The sequence below is a fragment of the Bufo bufo genome, chromosome 1, assembly GCF_905171765.1.
Source record: "Bufo bufo chromosome 1, aBufBuf1.1, whole genome shotgun sequence".
Classification (NCBI taxonomy): Eukaryota; Metazoa; Chordata; class Amphibia; order Anura; family Bufonidae; genus Bufo; species Bufo bufo.
The window spans coordinates 221,519,569-221,538,788 of record NC_053389.1 but is presented as its reverse complement, the minus strand read 5'-3'; the positions used below and the strand labels follow the sequence as shown (position 1 = coordinate 221,538,788).

At 43.0% G+C, this 19,220-nt stretch overlaps 1 protein-coding gene across 1 annotated transcript in view; it reads right to left on the bottom strand.

The window, feature by feature from the left end:
• Positions 1-779: 779 nt before the first annotated feature.
• Positions 780-19,220, bottom strand: part of LOC121000988 (solute carrier organic anion transporter family member 1C1-like) — a 238,257-nt gene continuing 219,816 nt past the window's right edge. Inside the window, exons 12-15 of the mRNA XM_040431879.1 lie at positions 6,169-6,353; positions 4,364-4,428; positions 2,491-2,608; positions 780-981 (exon numbers count right to left, since the gene is read on the bottom strand). Coding sequence (XP_040287813.1) covers positions 780-981; positions 2,491-2,608; positions 4,364-4,428; positions 6,169-6,353 — 570 coding nt within the window. The remainder of the gene's footprint in view (positions 982-2,490; positions 2,609-4,363; positions 4,429-6,168; positions 6,354-19,220) is intronic.

Below are 19,220 nucleotides of genomic sequence, written 5' to 3'. Positions count from 1 at the left end.
TTGCTGTATCTTGTATGGATTCAAGCTGCATTAAGTAAAGACAAGTTGGATCATATCACCCGTCTGGATCTCATTCCTTACAACCAAAGTTCCTCAATTACTCCTGCTAACCACACTCATTTTATTGCATGTGAGCCAGGATCCAGGAGTCCAGCCATACCAAGGTAGGAAACACCGTTGACAACATACCTACTACATAGAGACATTATCCCCCTCTGGCATTCCTCACCTGGTACGTGAGCTATAACATCTTAAAGGGCCCTGTTACAGTACCTGCGCAAGCTGCAATTGGCATCACAAACTAAAAAGTATTACTATTGCGCCAGTGTGCATTTGTCCCAATCCAGCTTACTGCAACTGCAGACTGTCAACTTTAATTTGAGGGTATTTACATCCAAATCAGGTGAACAGTGTAGGAATTACAAAAGTTTGCATATATGCCTCCCACTTATTAAGGGGACAAAAGTAATAGGACAGAATAATAATCATAAATCAAACTTTCACTCTTTAATACTTGGTTGCAAATCCTTTGCAGTCAATTACACATATTTACCTCTTGGAGTCCCTGGGGCAGAAGGACTACCAGGTCTGAAGGAGGCACAAGGAACCTGTGGACTCCTGTGTAGTTTATTGGGGCAATCTGTTAGAACATGTGATATCTTGAGTCACGTGACCATTAGATAAAAGACAACTATTTTATCTACATCATCATGTACATCTGGGTAATGTCCTCATATCATTATACAACAATAATATTACAGATTCAGGGCCTACATCAACTACATTGAAGTCTGTTTCTCTATTTCAGCAGTGTCGTATACTCCTTTTCTGCCATTTTCAGGGTGTGCTGGTTCCTTTGCGCCGTTTTTTTGCTCATTCCCATTTTTCTCAGGAAACTTTTTCTTTACCATAAATATAAAGCAAAGAAATAAGATGATGGATGGGGCCCTTAACCCGGCACTGAGGCCCAGGTAGGTGTTCCTGCAAGGAAAGAGGAGGCTGACAATTATGGAATGTCAAGTGATATAAGGACCCTACTTTCTCCCATCATCCTTCATACCCTACAACATGACCCCTCAACCTTTATAATATACTCTGAACCCCTACTCCTCGCCCCTTTCATCATGAATCCCACAACCCTATATTTAGCACTCTGCCCCATTCATTACAGACACCCACCTCATGTGACATCTTAACTTTATCCATAATACCCTACCTTCCAAATTCATCTTGACGCTATAATGTATAATGATACCCCATCCTTTACCAATTTTTTTGCTCCACTCCTTTATTATGGCTGGATTTCATTCTATGGTTAGGAGATGTGTCTGGCTTATATATATGATGCCCCCTGGCCACTCCCCTTTATTATAGACCCAGTGGATATATATATATATATATATATATATATATATATAATATACACCACAGTTAATCTTAGTCCACAGACCACCCCAAGTTACATAAAATATATTTAGAATTTGAGGATAGTTACTATAAAAGTTAACTTTTAATGAATACATTTAAAATTAATTATCTGCAGATTTAAAGCACAGGGTAGAGCTCTCCATAAAAGTGTAAGCAATGACAGCTAATACGCAAGTCAGTTTACTTACTTTACCAAATGCTCAAACGTAATATGCCAGTTTTTCTAAGGGAAACATATATGCTAAAAATAAATAGACAAATGGGCTGGCACAACCAACAAATGCAGGGTGCCACATAACCTCACCATATGTATGTAAAGTACATAAAAAAAAGCAGAGCTGGATGTACAGAGAACAAGCACAACTTAATAAAAGTAACATATAGATATATTTTATACAGTACATATACAAAGAGCAAGCAGTAAAAGCATTAAAATCACCAATAATATGAAACATTATTAGGCACAACCCTAAAACCAGTCCCCCATAACAATAAATGAATAGACTGCCGAGCAGGATAAGCTGATTATCAGAACATCAGTGTAATAATACAGATCATGCAAGTACTGTGCATATGGGTGGACTGGGAAGGTGAGATGTGGGCCACAGTAAATTAATTCAGGAGGGCATGTGTAGTCACTGGTCGGGTACAGGAGTACTCGATTTTCACTGCCTTCTTTACTGCTCATTACGTACCTAGCATGCGGCAGATAAGAGGGCTTGGGTGGCCCCCAGGGAAATTTCCCTGTAGGGTCTATAGCCAGTCCACCCCTGGCTGTGAAATAAAGTGGTAGACCAAACAAAATAGCAAGGTAGTAAAAACTGCACAAACAAAGTCAGATATAATCCTAAGAAGTAAGCCAAAATACTACAAAAATAAAATAGAAATATACAGCTGATCAAGGAGAGTGGCAGAAGTGCTCCACGTGTATCATCAATCAAGTTGGCTTAATGAGAGCTCTACCCTATGCTTTTAATCTACATATGATTATTTTTAACGTTATACATTAAAAGTTCACGAATTCTATACACCCTTATTATGGGGTGTTTAAGTTCTCATTACCTGAAAGAGTGGGTGTCATACAAACGACATGCTCCCCTGCCTCCACAGACTGTGGTCCCCCACTTAAGACAGGTTCTGTCAATGAGAGCCCCAAAGTAAATTGGAGATGGGATTCCAGCTGGAGAAGAACAAAATACAGTGTAAGATTCGAGCTGGTACTCTCTGAAATGGCTATATCCCTAAGTAGAGGAGAAGCTTTAAAGGGTTTCTGTCACCCCACAAAACTCTTTTTTTTTTTTTTTGGATAGTTAGATTCCTCATAGCGCGATATAGGAGAATATAATAGTCTTACTTACTTTCATGCGGCCGATTCTTTATAAAACGAAGTTTTATAATATGTAAATGAGGGCTCTACCAGCAAGTAGGGCGTCTACTTGCTGGTAGCCGCAGCAGAAAACCGCCCCCTCGCCGTGTTGATTGACAGGGCCAGCCGTGATCTCCTCCTCCGGCCGGCCCTGTCAGTAATTCAAAAATCGCGCGCCTCTGGTCATTCGGCGCAGGCGCTCTGAGATGAGGAGGCTCGTCTCCTCAGCACTCCCTCAGTGCGCCTGCGCCGATGACGTCTTCTCTTTCGATGATGTCATCGGCGCAGGCGCACTGAGGGAGTGCTGAGGAGACGAGCCTCCTCATCTCAGAGCGCCTGCGCCGAATGACCAGAGGCGCGCGATTTTTGAATTACTGACAGGGCCGGCCGGAGGAGGAGATCACGGCTGGCCCTGTCAATCAACACGGCGAGGGGGCGGTTTTCTGCTGCGGCTACCAGCAAGTAGACGCCCTACTTGCTGGTAGAGCCCTCATTTACATATTATAAAACTTCGTTTTATAAAGAATCGGCCACATGAAAGTAAGTAAGACTATTATATTCTCCTATATCGCGCTATGAGGAATCTAACTATCCAAAAAAAAAAAAAATGAGTTTTGTGGGGTGACAGAAACCCTTTAACTGTTAAAGGGGTTGACCAGGTTCAGAGCTGCCGTAACCAGCTGATAAGAGAGATCAGCTGGGTGTCAGACCCCCACCGATCTGAAATTGATGACCTATCCTGAGGATGGGTCATCAATATTAAAATCCAGAAAAAACCCTTTAAGGGTGTGCTAGGGCATTCACTGTTATCAGGGTACTGTGAATGTCACAGTTATAGGAGCTACAGTATGTGGCTGTTCTATTATGGGGTTCTGTGGCTGTCCCTGTTAGGGTCCATTCACACGTCCGCAATTTCGTTCCGTATTTTCATTTCTATGGGACTTGCTGCCCGGATCCAGAAAAAAATAGAACATGTCCTATTCTTGTCCAGAATTGCGGACAAGAATAGGCATTTTCTATTAAGTGCCGGTGACGTGCGGTCCGCAAAATGCGGAACGCACATTGCCGATGTTCGTGTTTTGCGGACGTGTGAATGGACCCTTATAAAGATACTGTGAATGTCATTCTTATGATGCACTGCAGCTATCACTGTTATTGAAGCATTGTGGCTGTCACTGTTATGTGAGCATGGTTTCTCAATAGTTACTGTAAGGGACCTGGGTTAAAATCTAGCCGAGGTCAACATCTGCATGGAGTTTGTATGTTCACCAAGTGTTTGTGTGGGTTTCCTCTGGGTACTCCGGTTTCCTCCCAAATTTCAAAAATGTATTGAGAGGCAAATTGGCTTCCTATGAAATTGACCATAATGGATGTTGAGGATGAACTCTTATAGGGTAGCCACTGACTTTGCTGCCCCACAAGGATCCCTTGCTCCCTTGTGTGAGAAAAGCACATTACAAATGTTTGTTGTTGTGGCACTGTGGCTGTCATTGTTAACGGGCATTATAGTTGTCACTCCTTTTTACAGGTATGTGACCTCCATTATTACCACTCATGACATCCACTTACCTATTACTCTGATCAGTAACATGTGGACACCGACAGCCAGAGACCGTAGTGCTGGAGATACGCACCTGTAGGGAAGCAGAGAGGAGTTAGATGAGATATGCATGCTTCCGCGGTCCCGGCCACCAGAGAGGCCAGCACTTTCTTATAGTGTGCAAGCACAACCACCGCTGCTGGATTGCAGGGTGGTCATAACTATGGAAATGAGCAGTGTATAATGTGATGGAAAAATTAATCAAGCCAGCAAAGGAGAAAATATGGACAGTCACAATACATTAGTAAGTGCCTTGTATTAACTTTGCCTACATGATAAATGCCATTTGCTGAGACACTCCTTTAAATGAGGAAGGCACAGATAGTACTGTCTTCCTTTATTTCCCTTGAAATTATATAGGTACATATATTAGTGTCATTCTGTCTCTCACTGTAAATGATGTAGGTAAACGTAGCACTGCCTCCCTGTCATTCCCTGAAAATGATGTAGGTAAACGTAGCACTGCCTCCCTGTCATTCCCTGTAAATGATGTACAGTACAGACCAAAAGTTTGGACACACCTTCTCATTCATAGAGTTTTCTTTATTTTCATGACTATGACAATTGTAGATTCACACTGAAGGCATCAAAACTATGAATTAACACATGTGGAATTATATACATAACAAACAAGTGTGAAACAACTTAAAATATGTTATATTCTAGGTTCTTCAAAGTAGCCACCTTTTGCTTTGATCACTGCTTTGCACACTCTTGGCATTCTCTTGATGAGCTTCAAGAGGTAGTCCCCTGAAATGGTTTTCACTTCACAGGTGTGCCCTGTCAGGTTTAATAAGTGGGATTTCTTGCCTTATAAATGGGGTTGGGACCATCAGTGGCGTTGAGGAGAAGTCAGGTGGATACACAGCTGATAGTCCTACTGAATAGACTGTTAGAATTTGTATTATGGCAAGAAAAAAGCAGCTAAGTAAAGAAAAACGAGTGGCCATCATTACTTTAAGAAATGAAAGTCAGTCAGTCAGCCGAAAAATTGGGAAAACTTTGAAAGAAAGAGCTATTTGACCATGAAGGAGAGTGATGGGGTGCTGCGCCAGATGACCTGGCCTCCACAGTCACCGGACCTGAACCCAATCGAGATGGTTTGGGGTGAGCTGGACCGCAGAGTGAAGGCAAAAGGGCCAACAAGTGCTAAGCATCTCTGGGAACTCCTTCAAGACTGTTGGAAGACCATTTCAGGGGACTACCTCTTGAAGCTCATCAAGAGAATGCCAAGAGTGTGCAAAGCAGTAATCAAAGCAAAAGGTGGCTACTTTGATGAACCTAGAATATGACATATTTTCAGGTGTTTCACACTTGTTTGTTATGTACAGTATATAATTCCACATGTGTTAATTCATAGTTTTGATGCCTTCATAGTCATGAAAATAAAGAAAACTCTTTGAATGAGAAGGTGTGTCCAAACTTTTGGTCTGTACTGTAGATACTGAAAGCACTGCCACCCCGTCTCTCCTTATAAATAATGTAGGCACCGACAGTACTGCCTCCCTCTCTCACTGTGTAAAAGATGTAGGTACTGATAGTACTGCCACTCAGTTTTTCCTGTAAATGATATACAGTATGTACAGATAGAACCACTTGTATCTTCCTGTAAATGGTGTAACACAGACAGTACTGCCTGCCTATATTTCCTCGTAAATCATGTAGGTATGGTTAGTGCTACCTTTCCTTGTCTCCTGTAAATGAAGCAGGTACTAATAGATTTTTTCCCATTCCAGTGACCAAGAAAATGTCCTTTATAAATGCTGAGACTCACCAGAGAATAATGACAAAGGTGACATTTCCGCTGATTGAAAATATAAAACTAGTGAAGACTCGTGTGATCACATAGATGAGAAACATTGTGTCACAATTGTCACCACGAGGACACGAGCCAAGCTTCATGGATGAATTTACAGACTGGAAGCCCATGGATTCAATACACGAGCAGTTCTGATAAACCTGTAATAACCCAGAACATTATCATATACAGCACACAGTTTATTATGTACACCACCCTGATTATTGTACCTAGCAGACTGATTTGCACGTATCAGACTGATTATTGTACACATCACACATTATATACATGATTAGTACATTATTCTATTATACACATAACTTTAATTATTACACACATCAAACATTATTAAACACATCACAATGATTATTATGTACACCACACTGATCACAATGATTAGTACATCACTAATATTATACATATCAAATAATATCTTGAATGGCTTTTTGTTGACAATCCTTGCAATGCTGCGGTTATACCTGTTGTTTGTTAACTTTTTTTCTACCACACTCTTTGCTTCTACTCAACTTTCTATTAATTTGCTTGGATACATCACTATGGACAGCCAGCTTCTACGTTTATGTTGGTCTGTTTCCCACACCAGGTGCTTATCCGATTCCTCCATGGACATCCTCCCATCCCCAACAGCAGCAGGGAAGAGCATCGCTCCCACTCCCCTCCCTTCTATCATGTGTGTAAAGTAAAGCATTGCCATGTGGTGTTACAGCTGATTGGCCTGGGTGAAAGAAGCCACAGATCAGATCACTTTTTAAAGCCCATCTAGCAACAAACATCCAACCGGCTTCCTCCCCACCAACTCCAACTTGGCAAGGTGGTCAACGACAATGGCTGGAACATCGAAGCATTTGGGCGAAATACTGTAACACATACTCCCAGCATGGCGTACATAATAAACCTAGCCATTCAATGCTTTTTAGTACTGTATAGTGGTTCGCAGAAGGTGCTGGCAATGTCCTCGCATTTCAGCCACTTATGTGGACGTGCAGCTACACTGTTTAATCCACGATGTTCCAACTCGCTGAAATTCCACTTTGCAGATGCTAGAGCATTTGTACAAGCCGCATAAAGCCATGAATGATTTGGTCATGCACCAGACCATCTCAGCAGAGAGCATGTGTTGTTTTCGAGGTCAGTCAGTGGCAGCTTATCAAAGACGCCTGTCATGTTCTGAAGTCCTTTGAATATGCCAGTAGAGACATGTGCGGAATAAATTATTTCATTATCTTAGAACAGATGCTCATGCTGATGCAACAAGGGATAATGGTGAAAGAATCAAAGCTTTCGCATCTTGCTGGCTGCCCTGTAGCTCCATAAGAAGAAAGTCCCAAGGATGATGAAGATGAGGATGAAGAGCTGCTACAGAAGGAAAAGAGAGAATCAATGGTGGAGGAGCAGGAGTAGGATGACGAGGTTGACAACACCTGCCACGATGGCCAGGCCAATCATCTGAGTGGGGACTGGAGCCAGAAAGGAATGGGTCCTCAGGCACACTGGCCAGAATAGCAAGCTGTATGACAGGCACATCATTCGCATGAAGAAGTCTGATGATTTCTGGATAGCAATGCTTTTATACCCTCGCTATCAAAGCAAAATGGGAGACTGTTTTCCTCTTGCAGAAAGGGAGCCCAAATTATTTTATTACCAGTAATCACTGTGCTTGCCACAGCTTTTGGTAAGCAGACACTTGCCGTCTGCATGTCTGAGGCCCCTCTGCAACCCCTGCAGTGTCACATCTACCGCCGTCTGTGGTGCCACAAGCAGCAGAAGTCGTAGCAGCAGCCAGTTCAAGATCATCGATATGATGGATTCTTTCATGTGCTGCGCAAGGCTGATTCAAATCAGCGAATAGAGATGTACCACCTTAATACCCAGGTTCAGTCTTACCTGGACTCTGGCCTTTCTCCAGCGCATTCTTTGTTTCCTGACCACATGGACTTCTGGGCAGGTAGACTGGAACACTGTCCCAAATTGACCCAGTATGCTCTCTATATTTTGTCTTGTACAGCCTTCAGTTTCATTTCAGAGAGGGTTTTCAGCACAGCACGGGCTGTGACACCAAAGCGGACAAAGTTGTCCTCTGCCACTGTACAAAACATCACTATTGTCAAAATGAACAAGTCATGGATCCATGAAGATTTTCACACTCCTCCGGCTGAGGGAGATGAATATATCTACCCTTCCTAATGGTGCCCTATCATGCCACTGCCTCTGTCTGTCTGCCCGATGTTTTGTATCATATGGCATATTTCTTAGCTGCTGCCACTACCTCTATGACTTTTATTCCCTAATGCTGATCCCCTACTGCCACTTATATTACCCCTACTACAACTACCATTTCTGCTACAGAGAGTTCACCACTACTACCACCCCTAAAAAGACACACAAAAATGACTGCCTTGTCTAGTCCATTCTGTGCTGCTGCTGCTACTGCTGCTGCTATAGTGGCCACATGACACAATCATCCTACCATTTCTGCATCCACACTGTACTGCTGCTGCTCCCATTAAAAAGAGAGAATTTTCCAGGCTTGTTTAGAACAAACCACTCTTTATTCTGACAATTAACAGTTCTGCAAATATACAGTACAGACCAAAAGTTTGGACACACCTTCTCATTCAAAGAGTTTTCTTTATTTTCATGACTATGAAGGCATCAAAACTATGAATTAACAAATGTGGAATTATATACATAACAAACAAGTGTGAAACAACTGAAAATATGTCATATTCTAGGTTCTTCAAAGTAGCCACCTTTTGCTTTGATTACTGCTTTGCACACTCTTGGCATTCTCTTGATGAGCTTCAAGAGGTAGTCCCCTGAAATGGTTTTCACTTCACAGGTGTGCCCTGTCAGGTTTAATAAGTGGGATTTCTTGCCTTATAAATGGGGTTGGGACCATCAGTGGCGTTGAGGAGAAGTCAGGTGGATACACAGCTGATAGTCCTACTGAATAGACTGTTAGAATTTGTATTATGGCAAGAAAAAAGAAGCTAAGTAAAGAAAAACTAGTGGCCATCATTACTTTAAGAATTGAAGGTCAGTTAGTCAGCCAAAAAATTGGGAAAACTTTGAAAGTAAGGGCTATTTGACCATGAAGGAGAGTGATGGGGTGCTGCGCCAGATGACCTGGCCTCCACAGTCACCGGACCTGAACCCAATCGAGATGGTTTGGGGTGAGCTGGACCGCAGAGTGAAGGCAAAAGGGCCAACAAATGCTAAGCATCTCTGGGAACTCCTTCAAGACTGTTGGAAGACCATTTCAAGGGACTACCTCTTGAAGCTCATCAAGAGAATGCCAAGAGTGTGCAAAGCAGTAATCAAAGCAAAAGGTGGCTACTTTGAAGAACCTAGAATATGACATATTTTCAGTTGTTTCACACTTGTTTTGTATATAATTCCACATGTGTTAATTCATAGTTTTGATGCCTTCATAGTCATGAAAATAAAGAAAACTCTTTGAATGAGAAGGTGTGTCCAAACTTTTGGTCTGTAGTGTATATATATATATATATATATATATATAGGCAGGCATTTTGCCCCTGTTAATACATCATTTTTGGACGCTTCTGTTAAGGCATCATTTTTGGACGCTTATGAAAATTAACACTTGTATAAATATGGGCAGGCGTATTTTTTGGACCCTCCCCTTGTTGAGGCATCATTTTTAGATGCTCGGTCCCAAAAAACCACTGTTATTTACCCATAAAACTAACATTATTTATCCATAACACTGCGTGTGTTTAAACATCATCTGCCTCAATAAGGGACAATTTTTGGAAGCTGTCTAGTATGAAAAAGAAAAACACATGCGATGTCAGAGTGTTTTTAGCCCCTTGAGGACCTCCGCTGTACATTTACGGCGGAAGTCCATTCTTTAAACATGGCGCCCCCTTGCATGTGCAGCAGGCGCCATAGCCGCCGGGTTTCTGCTTTTTTAAATAGCAGACATCTGCGGCACATGTATGCGATCAGCTATCGGCTTACAGCAGGGCATGATGAGTTGTAGTATTACAACAGCTGGAGGACCACAGGTTGAGCATCCCTGTATTAGAGGACTATATAAGCACTGTATTGTTATATTAAAAATTAAGTGTTCAATGATAGCTATACAGCCATTAATGAACACAATGTGCAATCTAATGATTGTCAGTTATAGTCACCCAGGGTAAAAAAGTAAAAAATAGAAAAAAAATTTAAAAGCTCAAATCACCCCCCTTTTCTTAAAATAAAAATACTTAACCAATAAAAAAAATAATGGGCATCAAAAGTGATTAAAAAGTTGCACACACTTCAAATTATCACTGAAAAGTACAGAGTGCCCCTCAAAAAAAGAGCCCTAACACAGCCCCGTACACATAACTACAAAAAAGTTATAGGGGTCAGAATATGGTGATAACATTCTTTTTTCTCAAGGGTTTTAATTTTTCAGTATTAAAATGCAAGAAAAATTATACAAGTGTGGTATCATTGTAACCGTACTGACCTGGAGAATGAAGATAACAGATCAATTTTACCACATAGTGTACGTTGTAAAAAAAAAAAAAAGAATCGCGTTTTTTCCCAATTCCACTGCATTTGGAATTTTCTTTCCGCTTCCCACTACATGGTATGCAACCATAAATGGCACCATTAGAAAGTACATGTTCCGCAAAAAAAAAGCCTTTATAAGGCTATATGAACGGAAAAATAAAAAAGTTAGGACTATGGGAAGGCAGGGAGTGAAAAACGAAAACGCAAAAATTGAAAATCTCAGGGTACTCTAAGGGGTTAAACACATTGTTTGTTAACATGTGTTTACCCATAGCTATAAATGTCAGTGTCAATCTTACATTATTTGCTATTGCTATCACTGTGTTCAAGAGCTTAGGGAGGGGGAGAGAAAGATCAAATATTATTTGAAAAAAGTTAGCAGAAAGACAACATCTTTTCATTAAAACAATCCTAGTCCTAGGAGACTAGAGGGTGTTATATACCATTTTTCAGGGCCATTTGAGCAACTTCAATTTGTATAGAATTGATTCACTTATGAATCAATTTTTTTTTTTAAAGCTGACAAATCAGACCCAAAACAAAATTTAAAAATGTGGTCATCTATAATTCAATATAATTGAATATAATATAATTTAATTCAATATAATCTGCAAGGCATCAATATACAAAGGCAGAAAAACAGTCCGGCTCATTGAGAGAAATTTCAGTCTGAAAAACCTGAGCAGCAACCAATAAAGGGAAGCAGACCCAGTCCTGAAAAGGACATGAACATTAGTATTGACATTAGATCGGAGAAAAAAAGAAGAATTAAAAGAGAGAAGAAAGAGAAAAGTCTGGGAATAGGGAGGGGATAAAAAGGATATAATACTCCTAGCAGTGCTAGAAATCTATAAGGTTTATGATAGCAAAACACCATTAAATACCCAGTCTGCAAATGCAGACGAAGATCGGAATTGAGTCCATGGCAACCATGTCACATAAATGACAGAGCAGTGATTTTCCTCAGAGGCTCTGAGTTTCTCCATTCTTATCAACTGATTGAAAGTGTCCACCCATTGAACACGTGATGGTGGCAATCTGGACCTCCACAGTAGAGATGAGCGAACCTGTTGAGATTTGGCTTGGTTCAGGTTCGCAGAATTTTTCTAAAAGTTTGGTTCGAAACCGAATGGGTTGGGGGTCGAACCAGGTTGGCTCCAATTGCCCTGGAGATTGTTATATAACAACCTTTAGTTTTTAGGAAAACATTATCTGTTTTAATTTGTATGAATTTTTGCTTTTTCTACTACCCTCGCCAAGCTGTAGAACCAATGACAGCAATAGCAAATCATGTCTGAGTGACACTGACATAGGACCAAGCATCCAAAAATGATGCATTGATGGAGTCAGAATGCCTGCCTGTACAACATGCACAAGTATTAACTGTCAGAAGAAAATGGATCATCCCTTTGAGCCTCTTGACAGAATCTCTCTCAGACTCCTATCTCTAAAAACAGCCTTTCTTATAGCCATCACCTCGGCTAGGAGAATCAGAGAAATTCAGGCCTTGTCCTGTAGGCCACCGTATTTCAATATTTTGGAAGACAGAATAGTGCTAAGACATGAGCCTTCTTTCTTACCAAAAGTGTTCTTGAAATTTTACTGTCAACAGGAAATCTCGTTGCCTACATTCTGCGCCCAAGCAAAATCATCTAAGGAATTGAAGTTTCATCATTTGGATGTGTGTAGATGTGTACTGTCTTATCTAGATTGTACAAAAGAACTAAGGAAAACAGACCGTTTACTGGTCCAGTACGCAGGACAAAATAAGGGACAGGCAGCTTCGCTGGATTAAAATGACTATCAGCATGGCATATAAAGAAAAAGGACTTTCTCCACCAGCTGAATTAAAAGCCCATTCCACAAGAGCAGTGTCGACCTCTTGGGCAGAAAATGCCTCAGCATCTTTATCTCAAATCTGCCAGGCAGCAACCTGGTCTAGTCCATCAACTTTTTTCAATCACTATAGGCTGGACGTTCAGTCCAACAGGGACTTGTCCTTCGGGCGAAAAGTTCTGTCTGCGGCAATCCCTCCCTAGCCTGATTACTTTGTTAATCCTCCTGCTTAGTGCTGTTGGGTAGGCGTACAGAAAAGATGAAGATTACTCTTACCGGTAATTGGATTTTCCGTATAGCCTCCACAATGGCACTGGGTTTTTCCCACCCTGATACTTTTTGATTATGTTATGTGCTAATAAAAAAATAAAGTTTTTTCTCTCCCAAAATAAAAGTCTTGTTTTCTTCAGCATCATCCTGAGTTCTTAGGTATTTACTGGAGAAGGTAAAGGGGAGGATGCTTTTAAACTTTGTTCTCTATGTTGTTTCCTGTCCCTGGGAGGCGGGGTACCCTCCTGCTTAGTGCCGTTGTGGAGGCTATACGGAAAATCCAATTATCGGTAAGAGTAATCTTCATCTTTTGATACTGATAGAGGACAACTTGGTCCATTTCTGTGTCGCTACACTCCCTGTGATGCTGAAAACCCTCTTCAAATTGAAACTGAAGGCTGGGCAAGAAAGATGAGCCAAACATACTGTTAAAGATGTCTCACGATGAAGCAACAGACAAGCAGGAGTCTTAGCAAGAGAAAAAGGTAATGATGATGATGGCAAGGACAGGGGATGCGGGTTGGCTGCCACAAAGAGGACCAAGAGGAGGACAAAATTGTTCTGATTAGGAATGCTGGCCACTTGTATTTTCCCAAAGGAAAACCCTACATAGGAGCTGCTTGCACATTGCTACGGGCAGCCAAGCTTGGCTTAGCTCTGGCACATTTTGGGCCTAACCCAGCCACAGTGTCAGCTGCATCACCAGATCCCAATGCAAACATGGCCCTGGCTGTTCTATGGGAGGTAATTTGCCTGTGTTCTTTTTGCTGCCGCCACCGCCCTCCTCTGATGTTGCCTCCTCCTTAGCACCCCTATCTTACTTCCACGAATCGTCATCAGAATACTCACCCTCCCTGCCACTTTAATCAGACTTTGAGATATCACAATGGGTTTCTTGGCCCCCCTCCCCTGGTCTATATTTTCCCCGACTGTCAGTACCTCCAATGCCAATACCGTAGGGTGTGGTGGGGTTTTCTTCTTTAGATAAAGAAAGGTGTTCCACTAGGAAGGGGTAGGGAAACAGGGAGGACTCTGTTGAAAGCTTTCTTTGGTGCTGCAAGGAGCAGGAGCCTGCATGAGATGCCAGCACAAAAATGTTACATTGAGGGAAACATTTTGTGCAACTAAACTAGGGTTTTTGTAGTTAAGATCCAGTATACTGCTAGAAATAGTATGAGATAGTGGTAATGATTTATTCCATTGATCTGTGGTGAAACTACAGTCAAGTTCCTCTTCCCAGGAGTCTATGAATCCAGGTTTGAGGCGCTCCATTTCCCCCAGTAGCAGAATTTTATACACCAAAGAGATTATGTGAATTAAAGGTTCAGTTGAAAAACAGAAAGGTCCATAACAGTAAGCTCAGGCCATGGACCCTGCTAGCCCATATGGGTCTACCTGAACACCAAGAGCAAATTGTGTGGTGCCAAGATCTTTACTAAATTGGGTTTTTGTGGGGCCTACAACCAGATTCATATTGGCAAAGGTGATGAGTGAAAAAACACCTTCAATAGCCATGAAGTTCCTGCGAGTATTTGGTAATGCCTTTTGAATTAAGTAATGCCCCAGGTGTCATGAACGAATTCTCAGCTGTCATCCAAGAAATCTTCTCTACTGATTTAATATTTCATCGCAAACATGTCAGCTCAATGCTCCAGAATCTAAATAGGCAAATAGACTATGCAAAATTTGAGAAATGTGTCTTTGAGAAGATTTCTTGATGGATCAAGAACAATTATCTGATGTATTAAATTGACCTTGTATGTTTGGTTTACATGCAATGCAACGATTCCTGGACTTTGCAAATTATTATTATTGACAGTTTATTTCTAGAGTTGAGCGAACCCGAACTGTAAAGTTCGGGTTCGTACCGAACTTTAGGTTTTTTGGCACCCAAACCCGAACCTTTACGTTAAAGTAATACGGCTTTTTGCTTACTGGGGTGAAAAAAAAACATCTGTTTCATATAGTGCACATCTAGGATTATAGGTGCATAAGTGAGTGTCACATTTAGGCCAGAAATACAGCTTTTTGCTTACTGGGGTTAAAAAACCCTCTGATATACTGCACATCTGGGATTAGACGTGCATAAGTGACTGTGAAATTTAGGCCACAAATACGGCTTTTTGCTTACTGGGGTGAAAAAAAACCCATCTGTTTCATATAGTGCACATCTAGGATTATAGGTGCATAAGTGAGTGTCACATTAGGCCAGAAATATAGCTTTTTGCTTACTGGTAGGGTTGAGCGAACCCGAACTTTACAGTTGCCACCAATGATGGGGTGGGGGGAGGGGGGTCGTTAACCTGTGGCCACTACCACCAATGATTTTAATTAGGGGTGGGGGGAGAGGGGAGGCCGCACTGGACACTAAAGATTTTAATAGGGGGGGCCGCACTAACCACAAATGACTTTAATAGTGAGGGTGGGGGGGGCCGCACTGGCCACCAATGATTTTAATACTGGGGAGGGAGGGGGGTCTGGCACCTGCTGCCTGGCAGCACCCGATCTCTTACAGGGGGCTGTGAGCCGCACAATTAACCCCTCCGGTGCCGCACTTGAGGGGTTAATTGTGCAGATCACAGCCCCCTGTAAGAGATCAGGTGCTGCCAGGCAGCAGGGGGCCAGACCCCCCTCCCTCCTCAGTATTAAAATCATTGGTGGCCAGTGCGGCCCCCCCTCCCTCCCTCCCCAGTATTAAAATCATTGGTGGCCAGTGCGGCCCCCCCCTCCCTATTAAAAACATTGGTGGCTAGTGTGGCCCGCCCACCCCCTATTAAAATCATTGGTGTCCATTGCGGCCTCCCCTCTTCCCCCCCCTAATTAAAATCATTGGTTAACAACTTTCCCCCCCATTATTGGTGGCAGCGGAGCAGCAGTTCCGATCGGAGTCCCAGTTTAATCGCTGGGGCTCCGATCGGTTACCATGGCAGCCAGGACGATACTGCAGTCCTGGCTGCCATGGTTACTTAGCACTTTTAGCAGCATTATACTTACATGCGCTGTCTGTGGCCAGCGCTCCTCCTACTGGTAAGTGAAAGGTCTGTGCGGCGCATTGCTTATAGCGCAGACCTGTCACTTACCAGTAGGAGGAGCGCCGGCCGGCCACAGACAACGCATGTAAGTATAATGCTGCTAAAAGTGCTAAGTAACCATGGCAGCCAGGACTGCAGTAGTGTCCTGGCTGCCATGGTAACTGATCGGAGCCCCAGCGATTAAACTGGGACTCCGATAGGAACTGCCGCTCCGCTGCCACCAATGATTTTAGGGGGGTCGTTAACCTGTGGCCACTACCACCAATGATTTTAATTAGGGGTGGGGGGGAGAGGGGAAGCCGCACTGGACACCAAAGATCTTAATAGGGGGGGGCCGCACTAACCACTAATGATTTTAATAGGGGGGGTGGGGGGGCCACACTGGCCACCAATGATTTTAATACTGGGGAGGGAGGGGGGTCTGGCACCTGCTGCCTGGCAGCACCCGATCTCTTACAAGTGTCTGTGATCCGCACAATGAACCCCTCAGGTGCGGCACCTGAGGGGTTCATTGTGTGGATCACAGCCCCCTGTAAGAGATCGGGTGCTGCCAGGCAGTAGGGGGCAGTTATGTACACAGTTCTTAGTATATTCTAACTTGAAGCGTCCCCATCACTATGGGAACATCTCTGTGTTAGAATATACTGTCGGATCTGAGTTTTCACGATCGTGAAAAAGCTAATACTATTATTTTCCGTTATAACCATGTAACTTTTTTTTAAAGTTCGGCCGAACTCCCGAACCCGAACATCTAGGTGTTGGCTCAACTCTACTTACTGGGGTTAAAAAACCCTCTGATATACTGCACATCTGGGATTAGACGTGCATAAGTGACTGTGAAATTTAGGCCACAAATACGGCTTTTTGCTTACTGGGGTGAAAAAAAAACATCTGTTTCATATAGTGCACATCTAGGATTATAGGTGCATAAGTGAGTGTCACATTTAGGCCAGAAATACAGCTTTTTGCTTACTGGGGTTAAAAAACCCTCTGATATACTGCACATCTGGGATTAGACGTGCATAAGTTACTGTGAAATTTAGGCCACAAATACGGCTTTTTGCTTACTGGGGTTAAAAAACCCCTCTGATATACTGCACATCTGGGATTAGACGTGCATAAGTTACTGTGAAATTTAGGCCACAAATACGGCTTTTTGCTTACTGGGGTTAAAAAACCCTCTGATATACTGCACATCTGGGATTAGACGTGCATAAGTGACTGTGAAATTTAGGCCACAAATACGGCTTTTTGCTTACTGGGGCATACTGGGGTGGAAAAAAAACATCTGTTTCATATAGCGCACATCTAGGATTATAGGTGCATAAGTGAGTGTCACATTTAGGCCAGAAATACAGCTTTCGCATACTGGGGCATACTGGGTGAAACAAACCCCTCTGTTTCATATACTGCACATCTGGGATTAGACGTGCATAAGTGACTGTGAAATTTAGGCCACAAATACGGCTTTTTGCTTACTGGGGTGAAAAAAAACCATCTGTTTCATATAGTCCACATCTAGGATTATAGGTGCATAAGTGAGTGTCACATTTCAGCCAGAAATACAGCTTTTTGCTTACTGGGGTTAAAAACCCCTCTGATATACTGCACATCTGGGATTAGACGTGCATAAATTACTGTGAAATTTAGGCCACAAATACAGCTTTTGCTTACTGGGGTTAAAAAAAAACCTCTGATATACTGCACATCTGGGATTAGAGGTGCATAAATTACTGTGAAATTTAGGCCACAAATACAGCTTTTGCTTACTGGGGTTAAAAAAAAAAAACTTTGATATACTGCACATCTGGGATTAGAGGTGCATAAATTACTGTGAAATTTAGGCCACAAATACGGCTTTTGCTTACTGGAGTTAAAAAACCTCTGATATACTGCACATCTGGGATTAGAGGTGCATAAATTACTGTGAAATTTAGGCCACAAATACAGCTTTTGCTTACTGGGGTTAAAAAAAATACCTCTGATATACTGCACATCTGGGATTAGAGGTGCATAAGTTACTGTGAAATTTAGGCCACAAATGCCACTGTCATATAGAGTTTTAAAAAAAAAATTCAGTGCAATACCCTACTTCAGGGTTTTTATTGGCGGTTAATTATTTTTAACAGACTTAACACTTTCACTTTGCTTGGTGAACGCTAACTATGAGGCAATCATCTAATAAGGGACGCTGTCATGGTTGTGGTGGTGGTGTTGGTGGAGCCTCTAGTGCAGGGAGAGGACGTGGCCGTTCTGCCACAGCTACACGTCCTACTGAACCTACTCCCAGTAGCCGCCAAAATCTACAGTGATATTTGGTCGGGCCTAATGCCGTTCTAAGGATGGTAAGGCCTGAGCAAGTACAGGCGCTAGTCAATTGGGTGGCCGACAGTGGATCCAGCACGTTCACATTATCTCCCACCCAGTCTTCTGCAGAAAGCGCACAGGTGGCGCCTGAAACCCATGCCCATCAGTCTGTCACATCACCCCCGTGCATATCGGGGAACCTGTCTGAGCCTCAAGTCACGCAGCAGTCTCTTATGCTGTTTATAGACTCTGCTGGCAGGATTTTCCAAGGGCATCCACCTAGCCCTTCCCCAGGGGTGGAAGACATAGAATGCACTGACGCACAACCACTTATGTTTCCTGATGAGGACATGGGAATACCACCTCAGCACGTCTCTGATGATGACGAAACACAGGTGCCAACTGCTGCGTCTTTCTGCAGTGTGCAGACCGAAAAGGAGGTCAGGGAGGAAGACTGGGTGGAAGACGATGCAGGGGACGATGAGGTCCTAGACCCCACATGGAATGAAAGTCGTGCCACTGACTCTCTGAGTTCGGAGGAAGAGGTAGTGGTGAGACTGAACCAACAGCGTAGCAAAAGAGGGAGCAGGGTGCAAAAGCAGAACCGCAGTCGCCAAAACAGTTCGCCTGCTACCGTCACCAGGGACCGAGCACACCAAAGGCAGCTTCAAGGAGTTCCCTGGCATGGAACTTCTTCACACAATATGCTGACGACAAGACGCGAGTGGTTTGCACGCTGTGCCATCAGAGCCTGAAGCGAGGCATTAACGTTCTGAACCTTAGCACAACCTCAATGACCAGGCATCTACATGCGAGACATGGGCGGCAGTGTAGTAAGCACCTTCAAAACCAAGAAAGGGCTCAGGCCCCTCCTGCTCCCTCTTCTGCTGCTGCCTCGGCCTCTTCCTCCACCTCTGGAGGAACGTTGGCACCTGTCGCCCAGCAAACAGAGGATGTGCCACCAACACCACCACCTCCGTCACCAAGCATCTCCACCATGTCACACGGAAACGTTCAGCTCTCCATCTCACA